The following is a 19,021-nucleotide window of genomic DNA, read 5'->3' as shown; positions in this document are numbered from 1 at the left end:
TGCTAGGGTGGGTAGAGTCACATTGGGGTAATCTCCTCTTGGTCGCTATATTGTGGTTCTCGCTCTCGGTGGGGCGCATGGTGAGTTGTGCGTGGATGCCGCGGAGAATAGCGTGAAGCCTCCACACGCGCTAGGTCTCCGCGGTAACGTGCAAAACAAGCCACTTGATAAGATGCGTGGATTGACGGTCTCGGAAGCAGAGTCAACTGCGATTCGTCCTCCGCCACCCGGTTTAAGGCGAGTCACTACGCCACCATGAGGACTTAGAGCGCATTGGGAATTGGGCATTCCAAACTGGGGGAAAAAGATGGCGGCTCATGTTTTAACACCGTTGTTGTGCCTGCTATTCACTCTGATAGCGTTGTTAAAGATAAATGTTAATTTGTAAAACCTGCACATTGAATTCCTTCAAAGGCGACGGGAAGTTTATGGGAAGAATTGCTGTCCGGCTATGGAATACGAGGACAATTGCAATTCAAACGGCGATTTTTCACTTGCGCAGTAAGGGGATTTAAGAGTTTTTATTAGTTTTAGTCTGGACGTGCAACTTTTAAAAAATACTTGAAAACAGCAGTGTTGATGGAAAACGTTTTGAAACGAAAACACCATTTTCAAATGTATCCGAATTAATGTTGACGTAGATTCAGTCATAAAATAAAAGATGCTCATTTGTCACCATCTACTGGAGTAAATATGCAATCTCCACAAATTATCACTGAACGAATCTGTAAATGAAATTAAAGTATACAATGAATCAAAATCCCCTCCACTGTTTGGAAAGCCATGAACATGGAGAAGCGGAGTGATACAAATAGTGTAGCTCCTCCAATCAGATTCAAGGACCGGAGCAAAGTAGTCAATCATTTGTTTGCATTAATGGAATAATCACATAAAGAACCCAAATTTCCAGCACGTATTGAAAAGGTCACCTTAAAACAATGAGTAAATTGAAGGATGAATGGATAGATAGATAGATAGATAGATAGATAGATAGATAGATAGACAGACAGACACTGTTTTTACGCCATGATCTAACTCTTTTCTCTCCACAGGGATGGAGGGATGAGGTCATAGCAGACACCATTCACCACCCCCAGCCAGCCAGCGTCGACACACATTTCCCCTCACTTTTCTAAATTGCCCCTATCAAACAGGGACATGTTAGAGAGAGGAAGGGCCTCCTGGGACAAAGAAAAGACCAGGAGAAGCAAGAACAGTGATGGAAATGGGTCTTTGCTAAAAAGAGAAAGAAGGAAATAGGGAAAAGGGTTAATATGTGGTAAATATCATATGTACTTTATTGAAATTGTGTTAGATGTAAAAAAATGTTGTCCTCAGGTATGCCAGTTTATGCTCCCAAACTGTATATGCATTTATAGGTTTACATATACTTGTACAGGAATACTTGAAATCAGAAAATGCTTTTAAAATGTTTAGAAATGCTTTGACAATGTAAACACTTTATTGACATGCTAATGAAGCTTCTGATGAAGCTAGTCACATTTGTATGATTCTGTGAAAGGTTGCTCATGACTGTAAATCACAGGAACTTAAAATAATGTCTTATGGTGCTCATTAAGAAATGTAAGCATGGTACTGGTCTATCGATTACTCGTACATATTCAATATGTGCTTTGTGTTGACATTGTTTTTAAGCTGTAAAACCAGATGTGAAGTCACTTTGAACATGTGCTCGGTGTCTGTCGCCACCATGCGGTGAGCCACATGTATTACCACAAAAACGCACAAGCAAATATACATAATTTTAAAAATAAATGTTAGAATCGACAATGTAAGAGTAAACTGTGAAATAAAACACACAAAACGGTCATTTAAACCATTCAAAACTATCTCATATGTCAGAATGTTCAGTGAACGTAACGCAATGCATGGGAATGAAAATGATATCCCGCCTTCCACCACAAAGCACATTGGTCAGTGGGTTTTTAAAACTCATGACTTAAGAAAATGTGTGCTTTAATAATCAGATATTTTAAAATATAATACAGAGAAATAAGCGCGTCTCAGTGAATCGCGCATGAAACCTGTGTGAGAAACATGCGGTTGGACCTGCCAATCAAACACACTGTTGCCCGCTCCTCGCATCTGATTGGTCAGATTTTGTGCCTAGTCAGCCAAGTCCAGCGGAAGGCTAACTGGCATGTGTATTCCGCAAATGACGTCATTATCGGATAGGGCACCCCACTTCTGGGCATCATATACTCAATAGCCCACTGGAAAGCAAAGAGTAACATCAACAAGCATACAATGTAAGTCATTTTATCTTGTTGTATTTGCGCGAGATTTTTATATTCTTTATAAAAAAGTGTTGAGTCTGCTTCAAAGATGTGGTTTCTATCAGAATAGTAGTCAGTTATTGGCACTGATACATAATAAACTATATGCCGAATGGTCATCGATTAAATGTCATCAAATCCAGTTTTAAAATGTGATTTATCTTGACTGCAGGCACATTAGTGGCTTGTTTTTGTTTTCATTCATTTCAGTTAATGCACGTGCTTTAGGAGAAGATGAAAACATTAAAGGCAAAGTTTAAGAAGACAGAGGTAAAATAATTCACTCACAGAGTGTTAAATGTCTTCTAACTTAAGTCTGTTTGATGATGAATCAGAACCATTATGTTCTCTCACTGTTTCTCATTGCTTGATACTACTGATACTATTTAAGTTCTTTTAAGTTTTTGTTTTTTTTGGATACTTGTTGAATTCTGTTTGACATGGCGGATGCAAATGTGTTTTACCAGTAGAGGCACATGCCAGTATGAAGAAGGCATCTGCAACCAGAGATCTCTACTAGTGTTCAATAATTGAAACACACACAATCACACATACAAAGACTGACTCTCATAATATACCATACATATAGTGCAGATGTAGATATAATGTAAATGTTGTGTCAGCATAACATTTTGTTCGAAAAGTTGAATAGAAAAATTTGCATGGATTTCATGAAAGGCAGCTATACAACCCTTTAACCAAAGTTACATACAGATCTCTGATCTCTAAAATTCTATAATAGTCTTTTAAAATGTTAACTGTGTTTGCCTCCAACTGAGGTGTTTTGTATAGAGGTATCGGTTATACCGATTAATCTGTGCCGATAGTTGCTTTCTGGAACTATCGGTAATCGGCAAAAAATCTATGCCGATAGTTTTTTCCTCATCAATAAATCTCATCTGGTAAAAATATACACATATAAAGTCTTTATCTATTGAATATATAGGCTATAAAAAGCTTCATTTGGTAAATAATTATACTTAATTAATACATATAGAAAATTGTAAGGTAGCCAAGTCTCTGTCATTTCGAAATAAGAGTCCCCAGTGTATTTATATCTTGTATATAGACTGGAAAAAAAAATTACTAGTAAGATTTACTTCATTTGTATTTTTCTGAACACAGTTTTTCTAAGTAAATCTTAATAAAACTAAGTAAAATCTACTTAACTTTATGACATATTCATTAAAGTGGGTGAGTAAATTTAACTTAAACATTTTAGTAAATGTAATAACTTCTAATTAGAAATATGATATACATGGTGCTTGAACAAACTTAGTTAAATTTAAATAAACATCTTATTTAACATGTCATGTTCTGAATTTTCTTTAAGTGTAGCGTTATGCACAAACTCTTTTTCTGGTTATTATTGAGATTTTGGTTGCACAGTAAACTGCTTTTGGGACATTTTTTCTTCATTCTGTAAATACATTTAAAAAAACTATCAGCCAATTAATTGGTTATTGGCAGTGTTGGGTAAATTACTTAAAATTGTAATCCACTACAAATTAGTAATTATCTAAAATTTTAATCAAGTTACTTCCCTAATTACTTAATTGAAAAAGTAATCACATTACTAATTACTTTACTTTTAAGTTACTTTCGTAAACACTTTTCCATGCAACAAATTCAAAATAATATCTTTATTTCTTTCTTTTTCATTGATACACACAAGTTATACACTCAGTACCTCCAATTTCTCCATCACAGTGATTTGTTACGGGGCCATAATTAATGTATTCTACATAAATAACATATTATAAATAAGCATAACCCTGTAATGTACTTAAGAGTAATTGAATTAATTGAAAGTCAGTAATTGTAATCTGATTACTATAATTTAAAATATAATGCATTACACTACATTTTTGTCTAAAATAATTAGATTACAGTAACTAATTACTTTGTAATTGGATTACACCAACACTGGTTATCGGCATAATCCACTATCGGTCGACTGCTAGTTGTGTATCAGATTCAAGGTTATGTTGGGAGGACGAGATAGATGACCTACTGTAGGGGAGAGAATGTTAGCTGATTTTTTCTCTTTGTTTTCATACCATCTTTCATTCAAGCCTTATGTCTGGGTCAGATATCCACAATGATACTGTGTCTGTTACTGGTGGGGGTCAAAAAGTCAACAATGGATCTATGAGATTATGTTAGATTAAGTTTTATCTGCAGTGCTGTGCAAAATCTTAGTCACATTAGATGTTTCACAAAAACATTTGTCTTAAGATGGTTATTTTGCATCTTCTGCTTTAGTGTGTTAATTGGAGACATCAGTTCTAGATTTCCAAACATTCCTTTTGCAAATAGAAAAGCATAGAAGTAGAAAAAGTAGTCTTGCAACAGATGTTATGGCCCCAACAGAGCCCGAATCTCAACACCATTGAGTCAGTCTGGGATTACATAAAGAGGCCAAAGCAGTTGTGACAGCCTGAATACATAGAAATGTGGCAAGTTTTCCAAGATTCTGAAAGTCATTAAATCATATTGAGTTAGCATGAAAGTAATACACTAGTGTGCATTAAACAACTAGATTGCAAGCTGTGTTTATTGTGATACTTCCATTTAGTCTGAATGATGACTGTGCATTCACCCCCTTTGATGCTAATTCAGTAGCTCTGGGTCCAGAAACTGACTTGCCGAGTCATGACACACAGGAAACAGAGAGAACAGTAAAATAAATGGAAGTAAATCTGGGATAAGTAAGACATAGCTTGGATGGAGTGTAAGAAAGCAGGACGCCGGGACAGGGAGGATTGTGTGTGTATGTGTGCCAGGCAGTGACTGCAGTGTGTGTCGTATATCTCTGCAGACAGCAAAGCAGGACCAAATAACAAGAGTTGCAAGAAAAAGCTGCTTTTAAAGGATTTCTGCATTCGGATTTATAATCACAGTGATGTACAGATGTTTTATCTGAATTTATTGGCATTTTTGGCCTTCAGAAAATTAACATTGTCCAGTCTTAGTGTTATAGACAGAGTATTAAGTCATAACCTTGATTTACGATAGCTCTTGTGTGATACTGTAGCTTTGGTAGAGGAGTAGAACTTCTGTGTAAAAATATTTAGTGGAAGTACAGTATTTTTATTTATTTATTTATTTGTCTATTTTGACAGTTTTATGTCATTTTTGGCTTGGTTATGTGGATGGGTGGCGGAAGGTAGCAGAGGTTTTGTATTTATTTGATCTCTATGGATCCTCATGCGATCTTGAGTCCAATGAAACACTTCTGCATTTGTTACGGCGCTATTACGGTACGTACAGCCCCTCCTTAGGTGGCATACAAACAGCAAAAAATCATTATTTAATCAGTATTTTGTATTGTATGCCAGATGACAAAAATAAAAAAGGTAATTCTGACTTCATGTCTCAAAACTGTGACTTTATTTCTTGTAATTGCAGGTTCATATTTGGCAATTGCGACTTTATTTCTTGTAATATGCAAGTTTATATCTCAAGAGAAATAGTCACAGTTGTAAAATATAAAACTCACAATTCCGAGATATAAAGTGCAAAATTGCAAGAAATAAAGTTGCAATTGCAATATATAAAGTTGCAATTGTGAGAAAGAAATGTACAATTCCAAGATATAAAGTCGGAATTGTGAAATGTAAAGTCGCAATTGTAAGATATAAATCCGCAATTCCTAGATAAAAGTTGCAATTGCGAAAATTAAGTTGCAATCGAGAGATATGAAGTTGCAGTTGCGAGTTATAAAGTTGTAATTGCGAGAAATAAAGTCGCAATTGTGAGAAATAAAGTTGCAACTGTAACAATTAAATGTGCAATTCCGAGGTATAAAGTTACAATTGCAAGTTTTAAAGTCGTAATTGTGAAAAATAATATTTGCAATTGTGAGAGATAAAGTTGTAATTGCATGAAAAAAGTTGTAATTGCATGAAATAAAGTTGCAATCGAGAGATATAAAGTTGTAATTGCGAATTATGAAGTTGCAATTGTGACAAAGAATTTTTTTTAATTCCGAGCAATAAAGTTACAATTGCAAAAAATTAAGTTGCAATTGCAAGATATAAAGTTGCAATTGTGAGCTATAAATTTGCAGTTCCAAGATATAGTTGCAACTGCGAGAAATAAAGTTGCAACTGTAAGATGTAATTGTGAGAACTAAAGTTGCAGTTGTGAGTTATTAAGTTGTAATTGCAAGTAATAAAGTTGTAATTAGGAGAAATAAAGTTGCAAATGCGAGTGATAAAGTTGTAATTGCAAGTGATAAAGTTGCAATTAGGAGGAATAAAGTTGCAATTGCAAGTAATAAAGTTGTAATTAGGAGAAATTATGTTCCAATTGTGAGATTTGAAGTTGCAATTGTGAGCTATACATTTGCAGTTCTGAGATATAAAGTAGCAGTTGTGAGAAAAAAAGTTGCAACTGTAAGATGTAAACGTGCAATCCGAGGTATAAAGCTGCAATTGCGAGTTATAAAGTCGGAAATGCGAGAAATAAAGTTACAATTTCAAGATATAAATTTGCAATTGTGAGATATAAACTTGCTATTACAACAAATAAAGTCACAATTGTGAAATAAAAAGTCAGAATTACCTTTTTTATTTCGGAAGGTGGAATTTGGCTTCCATGCCCAGAAAGAATCCTATTTATCATGTTTTTGGATGTTTAGATATTTTTATCGGAAAACAAGATTTACTTCTTTGCAGTGTAAACAAAAATGTTTTTTTATTTTTTATTTCATTGTTCATCATTTAGTTCTCTTGACCTGATTTCTTTTGCAAATTGTGGATAGAATAAACTTTTATAAGGTGGGTAGACGCTATAAGCTGATCTGTGTGTTTCTGTGTATTTTTAGAGTCAGGACTGGAGTAAGACAGACGACAGACTGCTGCAGGCGGTGGAACAGAATGATCTGGAAAAAGTATCAACACTGCTGGTGAAGAAAAGTCTTTGTCCATCCAAACTGGATGCAGAGGGGAAATCAGCGTGAGTTACTGTAAATTTTGGTTTCAACACGGATGTTAAAGCGATAGTTCACCCCAAAAAATTACAATTCTGTCATAATTTATTCACCCTCATGTTGTTCCAAACTACTTTTTTTCTTATCAAAACATATTCCATGAACTAAAATATTTAGTATGTAACATTGCATGTACAGGTTTCATCTTTGTGCATCTCGAGGTCAGCTGGACTGTCTCGAGGTCATTCTCTCCCATGGGGTGGACATCAGTGTAACAGATGGCACAGGTAAACTTCAATCAATAGTTTACTTACTGCGGTTTCTAAACTATACAGAAATCCTATAAACCAGTGCCGGAGGTTATAATCTATCAAATCTGCAATTTTCCTCACATGCGAAAGGATTGATGGCCCATTCATAACTCTCTGTAGGGTTTAATGCTCTCCATCTTGCTGCCAAGAATGGACACTCAGAATGCCTAAAGAGACTTCTTCAGGTAACATTCATTCGTCTCATTAAAGTACTTCCAAGTGTTTAAGGACATTTTAAAGGCATAAAGTTGATGGTTTATAACAGAAGAGTATTGTGAGTGTTTAATACAGTATGTGTACTCTGTTTACAGTATATATGCAGTTATACTGTATATCTCTATATTCCTCCTTTAATATTTGCAGTTATTCTGCATGGAGAAGTTTATCGTTACTCTTATTTTTATTTTTTATTTTTTTTTAGAAATAAATGAAATGTACTAATTATTTGAAGTACATTTTTACTCTTCACTCTTTAGGAGAGGATGCCCATCGATTCCACAGACAGTTTTGGAAGGACTTCTCTGCACCATGCTGGTAACATGTTCTACAAGCCATTAGCAATAGATTCTAACTAATGAATATTATATGGAACTGTATATGTGTATATACAGTAAAAGGAGACTCTTTATGTTATAGACTTTTTTTTTTATTTCTCTTTGTCTTCGAGCAGCTGTAAGTGGCTGCTTGTCTTGCACTGAAACTCTGTGGGACTTTAAGGCCAACCTTGATGCTCAAGATGAAGTAGGTGCATTTTATTATGGTAAAAATATATTTTAGTTAATAATGTTAATTAATGATTTAGCTTTTTAAAATTATATATCTGCTTTTCATTGCGGTATTAAGAAGCTTCTGTCAGATGTTGAGTAGACAAAGTTGCAAGTTTAGTTCTAAAGGTTCTAACTTCCTGCTTTCTCTTAGGATGGATCAACTCCATTGATCTTAGGAGCCCAGATGAGCAGAGTGGAGTTGTGCGCTTTCCTTTTAGAACGAGGAGCAAATCCTAATATACAGGACAACCAGGGCAGGTTAGAGATGCTCTTAAAGGGATAGTTCACACAAAAACAAAACTTTTGTATTTATTTATTCAGCCTCATTTTGTTACAAAACTGTTCGACTATTTAAAAAAAAAAACATTTGGTAGGGTTGGGAACAGAGAACCGCTTCCATGTTTAAAAAAAAATACTGGAACGAATTGATGTTCATGACTGTTGTTTCCATTAATGGTTCTTAAACATTAAATACTCTGATAGTGTTTCCTGTACCATGATTTAGCAGCACTGCAAAACCGCAACTAAATCAGCAGCGCAATACATACCAGTGTAGTCCGATTCCCGAACGAATGACTCTTATGAGTTGGTTCTTTTGAATCTAGGGCGTGAAACATACAGCACGACTAGTGTAGTCCAGTTCCAGAATGTATTACTCTTTTGTGTTGGTCCTTTTGAATCTACAGCGCAAAACATACAGCGCGACAAGTGTAGTCCAATTCCTGACCTAATTACTTTTATGAGTCAGTTCTTTTGAATCTACTGCATGAAACATACTGTGCGACCAGTGTAGTCCAGTTCCCGAATGAATGACTCTTATGATTCGGTTCATTTTAATCTAGAGCGCAAAACATACAGCGCAACCAGCATAGTACAAATTATAAACTAATTATTCTTTTGAATCTACAGCGTGAAACATACAGCGCTACAACTGCCAAACAAATTAGTCTTTTGAGTCAGTTCTTTTGAATCTACAGCATCAAACATACAGCATGACTAGTGTAGTCCAATTCCAGAACGAATGACTCTTTTGAGTCGGTCCTTTTGAATGTACAGCATGAAACAAACAGCGCGACCAGTGTATTCTGATTCCTGAACGAATGACTCTTTTGAGTCGGTTCTTTTTAATCTAGAGCACAAAACATACACTGTGACTAGTGTAGTCCTATTCCCGAATGAAGGATTCTTATGAGCCGGTTAATTTGAATCTACATCGCGAAGAAAAACAGCACAACCAGTGTAGTCCGATTCCCGAACAAATGACTCTTTGAGTGGACCTTTTGAATCTAGAGTGCGAAACATACAGCGCGACCATTGTAGTTCGTTTCCTGAACAAATTAGTCTTTTGAGCCGGTTCTTTTGAATCTGTAGCGCAAAACATACAGCAATTGCAAGTGTGGTCTGGTTCCCGAATGAATCCCAAATGGATATTGGCGAATGAGATTTGAGGGAATAATGACACAAGTTATATGCACTATAGTTTTATGATACTTTTGTGGGTGCTTTTTTTTATTTTTGGAGCTTAACAGTGTCCATCCTCATTCACTTTCATTGGATGGAAAAGACCAGTAAATGATGACAGAATTGTCATTTTTGAGAGAACTATCCCTTTAATTGGTGGGGTTTTAAATGTTTGTATATGTATCAGTGCATTATTAAGATGCCTTTCTCCTATATTTGTCCTGTCTGGTACTTTTATTTGTTGTGAAGTAGATCAGCTCTGATGCTGGCCTGTGAAAGTGACAGCATGGAGACTGTAGCGGTGTTACTGAAGGGCGGAGCCAACCCACATCTAACCGACGCCCTGGGACACAAATCCACCCACTACAGCATTGCTGCCGGCAACCAAAATATAACCCAGCTTCTGCAAAATGGAGGTGGCAGGGCCACAGGTAACCATACAAACACACCCTCATCCAGCCCTTACCTTTGAGAGAGGGACCATCTGGTGTCTTCTGAGGTTTGGCCCCCACATCCATTCGGGTACACTCGTAATCTGAGAAGTGGGACTAAAAAGCAGATGTTACTTTGGGTTGACAGATGAAAACACAGAAAAGTTTGCTAACTCGAGTTACAAAGCTACTTCAGACTGATTGGAAGCATATGTTGAACTGTGCTAGAAACGGATCCCAGTGTTAATAAAGGACCCCTGTGGTCGGCCCCCCGACAGAGTGATATTTCTGCTGGCTGTCTGCTTTCATGTTGCCTTTTTTACTGCAATAGTGTTCATGTGGCAGAACGGGAAGATTATATATAGTAATGTATTTGAACTTGGAACTGTAGTGTGTGCATTTGTGTGTGTTGGGTCTCACTGCATTGCTGTCTGTTTCTTGTTTCTGTCCTGTGCATTCCCAGCTGCTGAGGGTTCAATTGAAGAGGTAATTGTTACAAATGGCATTTAAAAAAACAACAACAACAAAAAAAACCTCTATCAACACTTATCATATACAGTACATACAAGTAACCAAACCCCAGAAAATCCTTAAAGGGATAGTTCTCCCAAAAATGAAAATTCTGTCATCATTTACTCACCCTCATGTTGTTCCAAACCATATGACTTTCTTTCTTATGCGGAACACATTTTAATTTAATTAATATCCTGATCTGTCTATTCAACCCAATGGCAGTTGATAATGACTCACTTCAAAGCTTAAAAAAATAGCACAAATGTAGTCCATGCAGCTCATACCTCATATTCCAAGTCTTGCATAGGTATACGTTATTTTTTGGTGAGAAACAACTCGAAATGTAAGCCATTTTCCGTGAAAATCTTGACATCCACACGCGTCACTCAGTACGTTTCAATGCACTTTAAAAGTTTGATTTCAGATTAAAACAATAATTTGTCTTTTTAAAATGTTATATAAACGCTTTAGTCTGACTGAAATCGTACCAGTCCAATTTTTGCAAAGTTGGATTTACAGATCTGGATAATGCGATTGCAGCTCGGCTTCTTCCAGCATGTATATGTTAATCAGACCACAACTGGCCTTGGCGTTACATGCATGCTCTGAAAGACACAGGTGATGCATGTAGTGTATTTGACACATTCTAAGCTAAGGTCTTTCCTTCAGTTGTGCTCAAAAGTTTGCATACTCTTTGAGAATTGGCAATATATGTACCATTAAAAAAAAAAAACATGAGTGAGCAGGCAAAACACATTTCTTTTATTTCTTATGGGATTCATATTCAACTGTAGGTTATAACAGAATGGCACAATCATAAAACAAAACATGGCAACAAAGAAAAAAATGAAATGACCCCTGTTCAAAAGTCTGCATACCCTTAGTTCTTAATGCTGTGTATTGCCCCCTTTAGCATCAATGACAGCATGCAGTCTTTTGTAATAGTTGTCTATGAGGCCCCAAATTCTTGCAGGTGGTATAGCTGCCCATTCGTCTTGGCAAAATGCCTCCAGGTCATGCAAAGTCTATGGTCGGCTTGCATGAACCGCACATTTGAGATCTCCCCAGAGTGGCTTGATAATGTAAGGGATGCCACTCCAGAACCTTCACCTTTTTCTGCTGTAGCCACTGGAGGGTCAACTTGGCCTTGTGCTTAGGGTCATTGTCATGCTGGAAAGTCCAAGAGTGTCCCATGCGCAGCTTTCATGCAGAAGAATGCAAATTGTCTGCCAGTATTTTCTGATAACATGCTGCATTCATCTTGCCATCAATTTTCACAAGATTTCCCATGCCTTTAGAGCTCACACCCCCCCAAAACATCAGTGAGCCACCACCATGCTTCACAGTGGGGATGGTATTCTTTTCGCTATAGGCCTTGTTGACCCCTCTCCAAACATAGCGCTTATGGTTGTGACCATAAAGCTCTATTTTGGTCTCATCACTCCTAATTACAGTGTGCCAGAAGCTGTGTGGCGTGTCAAGGTGTTGTCGGGCATATTGTAACCGGGCTCTTTTGTGGCATTGGCGCAGTAAAGGCTTCTGTCTGGCAACTCGACCATGCAGCTCATTTTTGTTCAAGTATCATCGTATTGTGCTCCTTGAAACAACCACACCGTCTTTTTTCCAGAGCAGCCTGTATTTCTCCTGAGGTTACCAGTGGGTTTTTCTTTGTATCACGAACAATTCTTCTGGCAGTTGTGGCTGAAATCTTTCTTGGTCTACCTGACCTTGGCTTGGTACCAAGAGATCCCCAAATTTTCCACTTCTTAATAAGTGATTGAACAGTACTGACTGGCATTTTCAAGGCTTTGGATATCTTTTTATATCCTTTTCCATCTTTATAAAGTTCCATTACCTTGTTACGCAGGTCTTTTGACAGTTCTATTCTGCTCCCCATGCTTCAGTATCTAGCCTGCTCAGTGCATCCACGTGAGAGCTAACAAACTCATTGACTATTTATACACAGACACTAATTGAAATTAAAAAGCCACAGGTGTGGGAAATTAAACTTTAATTGACATTTAAACCTGTGTGTGTCACCTTGTGTGTCTGTAACAAGGCCAAACATTCAAGGGTATGTAAACTTTTGATCAGGGCCATTTGGGTGATTTCTGTTATCATTATGATTTAAAAAGGAGCCAAACAACTATGTGATAATAAATGGCTTCACATGATCACTATCCTTAAATAAAAGACAGTTTTTTTGCATGATCAGTTATATTTTCAAAATCAATGCCAAAATTTCACAATTTCTGCCAGGGTATACAAACTTTTGAGCACAACTGTATATGTGGACAAAGAGATGAAAACTATAGCTTGACCTTGCAAAAAAACGCTGTAGCTCAATTATAATTGCATATGTAAATGTACTGAGTGAACAAAACCATTGGTTGAGCCAATGTTGCTATGTTGGGTTAGTAGGGATTCCTAAATAAACAGTACTGTTTTGATAGCAGCACAGAGCAACAGTAATATTCGTGAAAATCAACCTACAAATGACTTACTTATATTTGTCTCTGCATATTAAGCTGAAATAGGAGAAAGTAATTAACATTAAAAAACTAAACTCTTCACTTTTAAGTATGTGATTCTTTGTCATATTAGTAGTTTATATATATATACATACATATTCATTTTATCCCCTTTTCTCCCCAATTTTGGAATGCCCAATTCCTACTTCTTACAAGGTCCTCGTTGTGGCGCAGTTACTCACCTCAATCTGGGTGACGGAGGACAAGTCTCAGTTGCCTCCAATTCTGAGACAGTCAATCCACGCATCTTATCACGTGGCTCGTTGTGCATGACACCGCGGAGACTCTCAGCATGTGGAGGCTCATGCTACCCTCCAGAATCCACACACAACTTACCACGCGCCTCACTGAGAGTGTGAACCACTTAATCGCGAGCACGAGGAGGTTACCCCATGTGACTCTACCCTCCCTAGCAACCGGGCCAATTTGGTTGCTTAGGAAACCTGGCTGGAGTCACTCAGCACACCCTGGATTCAAACTCGCAACTCCAGGGGTGGTAGTCAGCGTCAATACTCGCTGAGCTACCCAGGCCCCCACATCAGTAGTTTTAAAGCCAGTAGCATCAAAGATATCCTGACTAAAAACTGCTGCTTGCTTTGCTCTCTAACCACAACACTAACCTGCCGAAACTCCCTCAACAGCAGACTCCTCCCCCTGCCCCAGCTAGCGGAACCACACCCCACAAGAGGAGAGCACCACCGCCTCCTAAGTCTCCTGCTCAGATACAACAGGGGATTCATGGATCTCATGAAGCACTGCTAAAATGAAAGCTTTTGTAACAGGAATTGTCCATTATATGGTAATTGCATATTGAATTGTTTGTGTTTTAGCATGGCTTTCAGAAGAGTAATTGCCGTATGCTTATGAATTCTGTAGGGAATGCCCGCTTCTGTAGCCACCTTAAGCACACCACCCCCTGCCACCCCTACCCAATTACCTGAGCCGCATAGCCCAGCCCCACCCTCTCCTGCCCCCAGGACCCAGATTGCCCCATCTGAGAACCATGTGAGTGACAGAACCTGAAAGGCCAATGGGAGTCTTTGATATTACAATATTTGGAGGACCACTTAGTGATTTTACTAATTGCTTAACTTTTAAACTGAAAGAAATATGTTTAAAAATATGCTTAAAATTATGTACACCCACATCATATCAGTCTTAAAGAAAAAGCTGCTTAATTCTACATATGAGCGCCGCCATGTTGAGATCACATGACCAGCTGAATATTACTTATCTCAATAATACCTTGTAACAGGATTTTTTTACATTTGCGGAATAAATAAATCATGGCTGACTGTGAAAAGTGCATTTTTACATTGACATCGGTAACTGTTCGTGATGCTGCATCTACGCCACTAGGTGCCAGTGCAACATATATGCTAATTTTACTGAGTGCACCTTGTTAACATTCGTAACCTTTTTTCCCTGTGACTGTTTTTGTAGTAAGTTACATTGAGTATTATGAATGTGTGTGTGTTAGATGGAGGATGAGGAGGTGTTTGAAGAGATACCTAAGCTCAGACTGGAGAGAGGTCGCCTGCTGCAGAAAATCAAGATTCTGGAGCAGCAGCAAAACAGTGCCACCACTGCCCTGGAGGAGGTACTGCAGTCCTTTAAGTTAAATTGTAAATAATAAACTTAGCTAACTAGAGTTTATTCTACAAGGATTACTTATTTTGTAGCATTCAGCTGAATGTGATTTGTTGCTTTTTGATAGTGTCAAATACACCGGCAAGAAAATATTGCTTTTCTGAACTCTGTTTGCCAGCTGAACTCTGTGAGAGAGCGACTGAGTGAAGCCGAGGCAGAGCGTGACCGACTCATAGCTAAGCTGGAAGATCTGAAAGCAGCAAGGGTGAGCGGTGTGACCTGTGACTCGGAAGACATGGAGGACTCTGATGACATGATGGACTTCCCAGGTGAGCTGAGCACACTTCCGGTTACAGTGAGATAAGTGAACAACATCTGTTCAAAAAAGTAGTGTGGATCAGATGGAAAGACTTTTAAAGGTGCACTAAGTAGTTTCAAAGTCTTTCTAGCAAGTCAGTCCACACGGCGGCCTTCTTTGAAACGCTCTCGGGAAGGCTGGGCAGCTATTTATCTATGTACACAAGTGGCTACAAGAGCAGCTTCTGTCTACTTAAATGTGGAAAAACCAAAATCTCCAAAATGGTTGATCAAGATTCTGATCAAAGAACATATTTCAAATCAGCAGTCAAATCTGACAACAGTGGTATCATAAATTGTGATTCTTAACCTCAGATTATGCAAAAAAAAACTCAATTTTCCCAGCTTGTATAGCTAATGCACATGCGCGTTATTGAGTTGACAAGTGACATCTGTGTCTAAAAGGTGATTTGCTCTTTTACCTGTAAGGTGGGACTTCCTTTATACATCCGTTGACCATTGGGATTTCCAATTTCTCCTGTTCATTTTAATAGAAGTGGCCCGTCTCTTCCAAATATTCTCTGGTAGTTTTGTTGTTCTTGTTTTGCTAAAGGCACTAGGGTTTTCCTTCTTAGCTTTGAAAATTTGCCCCTGCTGGTAGATGCTGTAACTACACCACTCTGTGAGTAAAAAACCAAGACATATCAAAGGGCTTGTCCCCCTTTTATTTTAAATAGCTAATAGGCTAATAGGTAACAGTAGTTACACAGCCATGAACTATGATTTGCTACTTGCTATAGACCTTATTCACGGTAGCACCATCTTTGACAATGAGGCTGTGAGGGATAGACATCATCTCTTCAATGGCACGCATGGTATAAAGCTGTAAAAAGCACCTAGATCACATCTGATTTCCCACAGCTCATGTTGCATGGAGTTTTTTGTCTACTGAATGTTCTTGAAAAGATATTTTTTCAATGTTTTGTCTGCGGAACGATCCAAAAACACTTTAAACTGCAGTACAACCCATTGATGAGACTGTACGTCTGTCCCTCAAAGCCTCGTTGTCATTCCCATCAAAAATCAAAGTTGGCGCTGCTGTGAATAATGTCTATTCAGTTGCAGTTTGTATTAGGGGGAGGGACATTCTCATTCGAGAGAGCATTTGAATGGACAAACTCTAAATTCTGTGTAGTGCAAGGTGAGTCATCAATATTTTTGGTATGTTTTCTTGGAAGCGAAAGACTGTAAATTTTAAATGCATATATATCTTCTGAAAGTGAATTTTGTTAATGTTTAGGAGTACACTAGCATATAGTTGACCTCAAAGCAAACTTACCTCGACTAAAAGCCATAGAACTGTTATTTTGAATTCACGGGGTCTTCAGAGTAAATAAGGATGGATTTGTTTCATGTATGTAATATCAGGAGCAGAACAGTTGCTGTCTAGGCAGTCACAAGGCCTGAACGGTGATTCGTCTGGTGATGGGGAAGGGGCTGTCTCTCAGGGGATTCCTGCCTCAGTGGAACAACTCCGCAGGAAAGTGGAGGAACTGACGTCAAAGAATGCCGACCTGGTTCTTAAAGTGCAGGTGTAGCTTCTTTACTTCAAACACACATATACACACATACATGGGCACACAGAAGAGCCACTTAATGAGCTACAGCTGCTTTAGAAGTTTGAATGAGTGAAAACACACACAGGTTGCTGGTTCAACCTGATATTCTTATGTAAAAAAAATCATGCATATTCACATTAAGCCAATATGTTTTAGGTGTCATTAATTAAAACACACTATTTGTAACATATTGAATGGTTGCATTTAGCTATGATGACATACAATTCCTATTTATAATTGGAGATTTCATCTTCTAATGATACAGAGCCCTTATTTATGGTGCTAGAACACAGCTGAGATTAGAATAACACTATTCAGATCAGTGTGATACTGTATCCTTGTAAAAATAGAATGGCATTTATGCTGAGCTCTAAAATGGCAAAAGCACCCCCCTTAATGCAAATGCACTTATAGGCCGAATTTGCCACATATTAACTGCAAGTTGGTTGAACTGGGTCATCTTTTGCTGAAGTCCACAGCTGAACAAACAGGTCAAAGAACTATAGAGAATTGAGGACAATGACTGAGGTAACGAATGGTAGTGCACTGTTTTTAAAAGAAGTAAAACAGCTAATAGCTGACTTACTGTACTGACAAAGATTTACTTTTAAAAATCCCTCTTGTATTTTGGTCTACAGATGCTGGAGATGTTCGAGAAGGACGATAAAGACATGCAGAGTTCGGGTCCAGACTTTGTACCCACAGCTCAATACGAGTCTTTGAGAAGAGAGTTAGAGGAACTGCAAGAGAAATACTCCAGATCCCATGCTGCTACTGAGGCCTCAATCACTGCAGAGGATCCTGGGTAATGTAGTTAAACTTTCCTTTTAAGAGTTCAGGCTCATACGTATATTGTCAATTGTTTTTGTTCTTTATATGATTCAGATTGTTTCAGATTCAGGTCATTGATTACCTTATTATTGATTACAAGTACGTCGCCACAAGACACTGAGGGCGTTTACATGCACGTTCTTACACCGATAATGCTTAATAAAATGACAACGCGTGTGGTCATGTAAACTCAATAAACTGGGTTACTTTATCGGCGTAAAGGCCATAAACGGCTTATGAATAACCTGGTCGACACGGGTAGATTTTTGCCCATTACGCTGATTTCACATGCCATGTAAACACCTTACCAGGTGTTCTTACTGGCTCATCCAATGTGCACATGTTGAGCACATGCCTCTTCGCAGTTTGAGGTCAAAAGTAGAGAATAACGCGATTGTTTCAAATGTCATGTAAACGCAGATTTCTTGCCTTGTCAGATTTTTTTAATAAGCTGAGTTATCAGCGTATTGGTGCACACGTAAATGGGCTTATTGATTCAACATGCATAACATTCATTTGGAAGATGTAATCTGCAATATGTTCCCTTTTGGATTTTAGAACAACACTCAGCAGATGTTTTTGTGTTGAGTATGTTTGGACATTTATCAGATGTTTTTGATAAATAATTAAAGTTGCCACCCATCCGGTAAAATATGGGATTGTCCCGTATTTAAAGATGAAATGATGCGTCCTGCATTTAATCAATATGGGATGCGATTTGTCCCGAACTTAAGGTGGTTCGATGACATCACGGCAAAATCGTTCAAGATCGCTAATTGAACAATTATATTCATCATGAATTATGCCTTCGGTGGGAAAGGGACTGTCTGAAAAGTCCACACATTGTGCTAAAATGTGCTAAAACTGTGGAGGGCATTAGCTGCTTGTGACCACAGATACAGGTGGGGCAGTTTTTTTTTTTTTTAAACATTGTTCAACTGGTTCAACTCATTCACACAAAAACAGCTGACACAATGGTGTCCTTACATAATTAAGTTGATTCGAATATTCTAAATAAGAACGATTTATCCTAAAATGTTGACTTGTTGTAGATCAAAATCTAAATCAAATGTTATTTTATAATGTTAAGTGTTGTTGAAGAACCCCAGGGAGGAGAAGGAAAGAAACAGAACTATCTACATGCCATTTATATGTTTCCACAGTACTAAAAAACTAAATGCTTTTTAACGGTAATAACATTATCACAGTAAATTTAAAACAAAGTTTCAAGAGTCAAGGCTTTTTCACATACAATCTGTCATCATACAAATCATACCATGTCTTATCACCTACCCTTATCTTTTGATTGAACTATTTTCTATGTCTGGCTCTTCAGGACCAAGTTTTTTGATGGTCATTTTGTCTTGAATATGCGATAGAAACAACATGCTGTTACACACGTTTATCGACAGTGCTCGCCATGTTCACGTTCTGTAA

General features: G+C 37.7%; 2 protein-coding genes across 3 annotated transcripts in view; one reads left to right on the top strand and one right to left on the bottom strand.

The window, feature by feature from the left end:
* The window catches only part of LOC127438119 (SH2 domain-containing adapter protein D-like), a 51,524-nt gene extending 39,084 nt beyond the window's left edge, over positions 1 to 12,440 (bottom strand). Inside the window, exons 1-2 of one of the 2 annotated variants that reach the window (XM_051693404.1) lie at positions 10,624 to 12,440; positions 10,239 to 10,320 (exon numbers count right to left, since the gene is read on the bottom strand). The gene's annotated coding sequence lies outside the window, so the exon portion shown is untranslated. Of the gene's footprint in view, positions 1 to 10,238 lie in introns of both variants that reach the window. The other variant, XM_051693403.1, reaches the window with a different exon arrangement.
* Positions 2,198 to 19,021, top strand: part of LOC127438116 (ankyrin repeat domain-containing protein 24-like) — a 30,713-nt gene continuing 13,889 nt past the window's right edge. Inside the window, exons 1-14 of the mRNA XM_051693395.1 lie at positions 2,198 to 2,270; positions 2,508 to 2,567; positions 7,129 to 7,259; positions 7,432 to 7,520; positions 7,665 to 7,729; positions 8,021 to 8,078; positions 8,215 to 8,285; positions 8,463 to 8,569; positions 10,025 to 10,203; positions 10,667 to 10,689; positions 14,728 to 14,847; positions 15,016 to 15,166; positions 16,563 to 16,726; positions 17,392 to 17,558. Coding sequence (XP_051549355.1) covers positions 2,532 to 2,567; positions 7,129 to 7,259; positions 7,432 to 7,520; positions 7,665 to 7,729; positions 8,021 to 8,078; positions 8,215 to 8,285; positions 8,463 to 8,569; positions 10,025 to 10,203; positions 10,667 to 10,689; positions 14,728 to 14,847; positions 15,016 to 15,166; positions 16,563 to 16,726; positions 17,392 to 17,558 — 1,361 coding nt within the window. The 5' untranslated portion in view covers positions 2,198 to 2,270; positions 2,508 to 2,531. The remainder of the gene's footprint in view (positions 2,271 to 2,507; positions 2,568 to 7,128; positions 7,260 to 7,431; positions 7,521 to 7,664; positions 7,730 to 8,020; positions 8,079 to 8,214; positions 8,286 to 8,462; positions 8,570 to 10,024; positions 10,204 to 10,666; positions 10,690 to 14,727; positions 14,848 to 15,015; positions 15,167 to 16,562; positions 16,727 to 17,391; positions 17,559 to 19,021) is intronic.

Source organism: Myxocyprinus asiaticus, chromosome 49 (genome assembly GCF_019703515.2).
Source record: "Myxocyprinus asiaticus isolate MX2 ecotype Aquarium Trade chromosome 49, UBuf_Myxa_2, whole genome shotgun sequence".
Classification (NCBI taxonomy): domain Eukaryota; kingdom Metazoa; phylum Chordata; class Actinopteri; order Cypriniformes; family Catostomidae; genus Myxocyprinus; species Myxocyprinus asiaticus.
Note: the sequence above shows the minus strand (reverse complement) of the source record. Positions and strands in the feature narration are given on the sequence as shown.